Source organism: Labrus mixtus, chromosome 22 (genome assembly GCF_963584025.1).
Source record: "Labrus mixtus chromosome 22, fLabMix1.1, whole genome shotgun sequence".
Lineage (NCBI taxonomy): Eukaryota > Metazoa > Chordata > Actinopteri > Labriformes > Labridae > Labrus > Labrus mixtus.
Genome location: NC_083633.1, coordinates 4,698,694 through 4,704,830, shown reverse-complemented (window position 1 = coordinate 4,704,830; position 6,137 = coordinate 4,698,694). Strand labels below are relative to the sequence as shown.

Sequence of the window (6,137 nt, the reverse complement as noted above, 5' to 3'; positions counted from 1 at the left end):
TGGCTGCATCATGCTGTTCGTCCTCATTTACACCCTTAACTTGAGCTATCCTCCGGAGCACAAATATACATTCACCTTGAATTTATGTAATAAAAATACATGGAACATTTACATGTAATTAAATCATGTAAAGTCTATGTTTTGGGGTTAATTATTTTTATGAGTGAAGGCTGTGGTCATACAGGGCAGAATAATCCCTTCCATCCTGACCCCTAGATATTACAGGACATTCTTAGTTTAGTAGTCAATGTTGTGCATACACACTAAAAGAACAAGAGAGGTTAATCAAAGTTACTAGAAGGGTACACGAGTGTCTCTCGTCCATTATTACAAAGGACCATTAAATAACATGTTACACTCATGTTGGGGTTAACAATAGACCACAACATTTGTACTTAACATAGTTGCTGCATGGCCCGCTTCAGGAAAAATGCAGCATTTTGGAGCAGCAACTCTATCATTGACCAAACACTCTTCTAAATGCACTATTGGGGACACATGTGGGACAATATAATGTCAACCATATTCTTAATGATGGGAGGAGGTGGGTGAACGTAGTGAGGCAGGTGGTGGGCCAGAACCATCTCCCAGGCATCCACCAGCTGAACATTAAGTCCTTTGAACACAGCTCTGACCACCTTGTCCTGTTGAATAGCATACCAGTCATTAAAGGCAAATATATAGGGATTTATCCCTCTGAGGTTTGGAGTCCTGATGACCACCAGCGTGTCTGGAGCCCTGTTTAACAGACGAATCACCGCCCTGCAGATGCCGTAAAGCCTTCTGATGTAGAATTGCATTGGGAAAGGAGTGAGGTGGGCCCAGATACCAAAGATTACAACTGTGTTGGTGCCACCAACTACATCATCTATTTCATTGGCAATGTAACGCAGCTCACTGGTTCGGATAAGGACGGAAACACTCAGAGGAGGACCGTGTAAGTGGAACTTCACCAAGATGTTTTTTGCATTGTCCCATATCATGAAAGGTCCTGATTTCTTCGGATTATTCCGGTTTATCTCCTTAGCATCTGAAAGTATGAAAAAAGGAGCAGATTAAGCTGTGATATAAATACAATTAAACTGTTGCCTGAAATCACTTTGAACCAACTACCTGGAAGTGAAGCATCAAGGTACTCAAACCACTGCCTGACGGTGGAGTCTCCATACAGGTGGACCACCTTTCCTTTCAGACACTGACTGATGGCAGAGGAGTTGTTGAATTGGTGGACTTTGGTGCCACCTAGTGATCGCCACACACCCTGGTAGTAATACCCAGAGAGTCCAGACTTCCCACTGCCTTGACTATCCATGGGTTGCTCTGAGAATTGTTGATCAAAATAAGCATTTGGTTATTAAACTCATTGTTGTATCATTTGTCCACAGATCCCCTAAAAAGGCCAAAACAAGGTCTCTGCTTTACCTTACTCATTTTACTTTACACTAATGAGGACATTATACACATGTCACAAAAGCATTTGTAGTGGCAACTTTCATAAACAGTTTTTATCACTTAGTAGGAGCCAATCTGTTTCTTAATTCTGAAATATTTACTGTAAATGATATTCTTATTTCTTATGATCTAAATGTTGTGTTTTATTAACATGAACTGAAATCAAAATTCTTAAATTTAATGGATCATGATTAAAATGGCTTCTACAGAGTTCTTTGATGTTTTTCAAAAGATTAAGTTTATGCTTTACTACAATATAGTGAGTGTATGTCTCGAATGCACATGTTTATTGTGGTTAAGGAAAATGTTACCAAATGCCTTTTATTTGACAATGTTAATTATTTAAAGTAAAATATTTACAGATGTTAAGTGGTTTGAGTTTTTTATTAATACACTGGTACTGAGTTAATGAGATAAGCACTTGCAGCTCTTCCTCAGTTTTGTAGATAGAAGCTGGTTTATTTTTTATTTTTTTGACTTATATGTATATCCGCTTGAATACAGAGAGTTAGGTTGTATACATTTTTACCAAACCATTTTTATTTTCAAGGTCACATGGAGATTTTTTTAAAAGTTGAAAATAGAAAAGTTGTGCTTTACCTTTCCTTTGAGGCAGCACAGTAACATTGGCCGGTCCTGAAGCCTGAATGAAGACTTGCATGTTGACATTGCTGGGGGGGAAAAGCGGCCATGATTAAGAATCTCTTAACACACTACAATATGTAAATGTCAAATGTGATTTAGTCACCATAAATTACTCTGCCTCCATATTTGGACTCTAAAGATACACTTTATAGTTTTGTTGATGAGAGAGACTTTAATTGTTCAGACTAAGTGTTTTGATAGGTATCATCTTACACTATAAACATCTTGAGATTTGATCTTTGCCTCCTGTGATTATAAACATGACATTTCCCCCCAGGAGATACATACTTTACACTTTGTTTATAGTCATTACATGTAAAAGTAGATGCATCGTTTCTATTGCTGTGCTCCCTCACCTTTTGAAAAGGTTCGCCTCATTAGCCTTGAGTTTTATACCCAATCCTCCATTCATGTGGTTCATGCTGGTATCAATGCTCAGTTTCTTTGGCTTGTAGCAGAACCACGGGTCACCAGTACGGAGGTCAGTGTAGTTGCACTGTGGCTGGTTGGTTTGACGTAGACAAATATTACAGATGGTAGTTTCAGAGATTGAACCTGAGCGGAAGACGCTCTTTAAGATAGTCCTATCAGGCTGTTCTCTGTTTAGCCTACGGAGGACTGTGAAGCAGCCTCGCTTGAGTGGACAAGCGTCACCTGATAAAACAAAGAACAAGAGTTTAAAGTTATAGCATACAAGTCATGTGTAACACGCTGAAAATGCTTTTTCATATTTTCATTTTTTTTTTCTGTCATTTTGTTATATCAGTGTGTCTAGTTAAAATAAGTTAATTTGCAGAAGTATTTAAGTTAATTTAAATTTCTAAGAGTAAACAGTATATACTGTGTGTTTTATTTACCTTTTAAGATTAAGACGCTGGCCCTTTAAGGGAGGCGCAGTGAAGGAGACACAGAGGTGTGTGTAGGCTTAAAACGAAGCTTGTGTAAAGCTGTGGGCATTTTTCTGTAATAAAAGTAGCAAATAAGTGAATATGGACGAGTTCTGACCGGTTCATTTCAAGGATGCAATATAATTTTGGTGTTTCCGCCCGGTCCAAGCAAGTTTTCAGCCGAAAAAAAAGTGTAAAAGTTCACCGCTGTGAATAACGACAGTTAGCCTAGCATTGTCGTCATGAGACCTAGCAACAACAACGCGCTTGTTAATGCAGTAAAGGAAAGGAAAACAAATGTTTTGTTCAAGAAGCTGTGAGTATCTCAAAGACTGAAAAGACATGGATAATGAGTGGGAATTGCTACTGAATGATATTGAGAAGAAGCTTCTAACTTTAACACTCACTGAAGTCAGTGCAGTATGCGATAAACTAGGACTTCAGCCCAGTGATGAGGCGGACTCATCATGTCGGTTACTGAGGAGGCTGATCCTGGGTTACCTGGAAAGTGAGGAGATAACTGGTTTGGAAGATGATGGATTGTCTGTGTTATTAGCCACCAATGATTTAACTGACAACTTAACAAAAGAGACTGATGTCACTGGAGCTGATGGATCGACAGCCCAGGAGGTGAGTGGGCAGCCAGAGACAGTTGTGGGGCGCCCTCTGCTGGCACAACATGATCCTGCACCTCCACCTGTTTTATCACCACAGAGACCGAGCAGCTTGCTAAGTTCAGAAAAGGAGTCAGAGCAAGTCAGAACCCTGCTGCATCCGATGTACAAGAAAGATTTTAGGATCACTGAACAAATTGGTGAAGTGGGACAAACAGACAAACTGAATTTCAGCCTCGATAGACAAATTGAACGTGGACTGCAAAAAGGCTATGAGGAAGGTGAGATTGTTGAAGCAGTTATTCAGTCCATCGCACCTGAAGTTAAATTAAAAAGCTATCTTGAAAGCAGACAACAACTGTCACTGAACTCTTTGAGACAGGTCCTTAGGACGCAATTCATAGAAAAAGATGCCACAGACCTATATCACTCATTGACCCGTGCTATCCAAGAGCCAAAAGATACTCCTGTTCAGTTTCTCATCCACACCATGAACCTCAGACAGAAAGTGCTCTTCGCTTCTGAGAGAGCCAAGGCAGGGCTGAAGTATAACACAGAACTCATACAGACCCAGTTCTTGCAAACATTGTTGACAGGTTTACAAGATGATGCAGTACGTGTAGACAAGCCTTTCCTGCAGGATCCGTCTGTACCAGATGAAGTGTTGCTTGAAAAAATGAACGCCGCCTACAGTCTGGAAGTGGAGAGGAGAAGTAAACTGTCATCTATGACCAAACAAAAAGGAGTGAAAGTGGCTATGATTCATGAAGAAGAGAATAGTGAAGTTGAGCAGGTTAGTGGTTTAAAGAAAAACAAAAGCGCTACACCTAAACCTAACCCTATACTTGAGAAGCTTGATGCTGGAAATAAAGTCATTTGTGAAGCTCTCCAGAACCTCACCACACATGTGGTCAGTCTCAGTCAGGTAAAGATAAACCAAGAAGAAGAAAAACCCCATATGACTCTGCAGAAAAACTCTGTTGGTGCTAAACAAAAACCAAGAAAGTGCCGTGAGTGTGAAAAATCAAACCCAGAGGGAAGACGCACACACTGTTACAAGTGTGGCAGTAGTGAACATTGGGCTATTGGCTGTCGAAAAAGAAATAATACAGCTGCCAGCAGTTGTAAAATAGAAGTTTCTGGTGAAAAGCTGAACCAGGCTGCTGTGTTGCTTAGTCAAGCTCCAACATCAAGAAAACAGGAGAAGACAGCAAAGTTAGTGGGAAAAAAAAGTCTGGTTCACTGTAACCTTGGTGGGGTTCCAACTACAGTGTCATGGGATTCAGGATCCCAAGTGTCAATGGTTGACATGAAATGGAAACAGACCAACTTACCAGATGCTAAGATTCGACCAGTGAAAGAGCTCCTGGATGAGGGTATATTGGACCTTTCAGCTGCAAACGGGACTGAGATACCTTATGAGGGCTGGATTGGAGTGGAGTTCAGCCTGCCAGAAAATAAGGACAGTGAACTCTTAGTACCTATATTGGTGAGTTCAGGCTCACTTGCAAGACCCATAATAGGTTTCAACGTCATTGAAGAGTTAGCACTGATCAACATGTCTATGGACAGAACAGGTACAAGTAAATTTGTACACAATCTGGGACCTGCACTGGACGTGGGATACATAAAGGCCAAAGCAGTGTATTCCATATTGAAAAAGCAGAAAAACAGCTCAGAAGTCCAAACTGCAAGGTAAGATGTGATCATCCCAAAACACAAGATGGTAACGGTTGCCTGTGGGAAACTCAACAAGTGTATATTAAAGGAACAGTACGCAATACTAGAGCCAAATTAAAACACACCTTGGCCTGCTGGACTTCAGGTAAAGCAGCAGTTAGAACAGTTGCCTACTGAAGATAAAGCTACCATTTCAGTTATGGTTGAAAACAACACCGACGGTGACATCAGACTGCAGAACAGAACTGTACTTGGCTGGTTATATGCAGTAGATGCTGTACAGAGTGACGAGGAGAAAGCAACTGCTGCAGCACCTGAGTCACAAAAGCAAAATGAAGATTTGAGCAAAAATGACCAAGTAAAACTGTGTCAGGAAACAACATCAGAACAATTTTATGAAGTAAGCTTGAAAAACAACTTTGGGATCCACCAGTTGATCTCTCTCACCTAACAACTGAGCAGCAACAAAAGGTGAGACAAATGCTGAGGGAAGAGTGTGAAGTTTTTGCTAGAGACGACTGGGATACTGGATGCATCCCCGATCTGCAGATGTCCATACGCCTGAAGGATGACATCCCAGTTTCAAAGAAATACAACGCCATCCCTCGTCACTTATATCAGGAAGTAAAAAAACACATTCAAGACTTGCTCAGCAGCGGATGGATTCAAAATTCAACCTCTTCTTACTCACCACCGATAGTGATAGTAAGGAAAAAGGACTCCTCTATTCGACTTTGTATTGACTATCGACATCTAAACGAAAAGACACACCCTGATCGACACCCCATCCCAAGAATTCAGGAAATCTTGGAGAACCTTGGAGGAAACTCATGGTTTACAGTACTCGATCAAAAAAAAA

The 6,137-nt window shown here is 40.6% G+C and overlaps 1 protein-coding gene across 1 annotated transcript; it reads right to left on the bottom strand.

Moving 5' to 3' along the window:
• Positions 1-485: 485 nt before the first annotated feature.
• LOC132956781 (NXPE family member 3-like) lies at positions 486-2,682 on the bottom strand. Its single transcript, XM_061030409.1, has 4 exons — positions 2,454-2,682; positions 2,053-2,123; positions 1,114-1,320; positions 486-1,030 (listed from the first exon to the last, which is right to left on the bottom strand). The coding sequence occupies exons 1-4, from the start codon at positions 2,516-2,518 to the stop codon at positions 486-488; spliced, it is 888 nt and encodes a 295-aa protein (XP_060886392.1). The 5' UTR covers positions 2,519-2,682.
• Positions 2,683-6,137: the final 3,455 nt, after the last annotated feature.

Bases quoted from the DNA above. Each gene is read 5' to 3' on its own strand.
- LOC132956781 (XM_061030409.1), bottom strand. From the start codon at position 2,518: ATGAACCACATGAATGGAGGATTGGGTATAAAACTCAAGGCTAATGAG. The intron at 2,124-2,453 runs GTGAGGGAGCAC...TTTCCCCCCCAG, and splicing joins GAGGCGAACCTTTTCAAAAG to CAATGTCAACATGCAAGTCT. The intron at 1,031-1,113 runs GTAGTTGGTTCA...TCATACTTTCAG, and splicing joins CCTTGATGCTTCACTTCCAG to ATGCTAAGGAGATAAACCGG.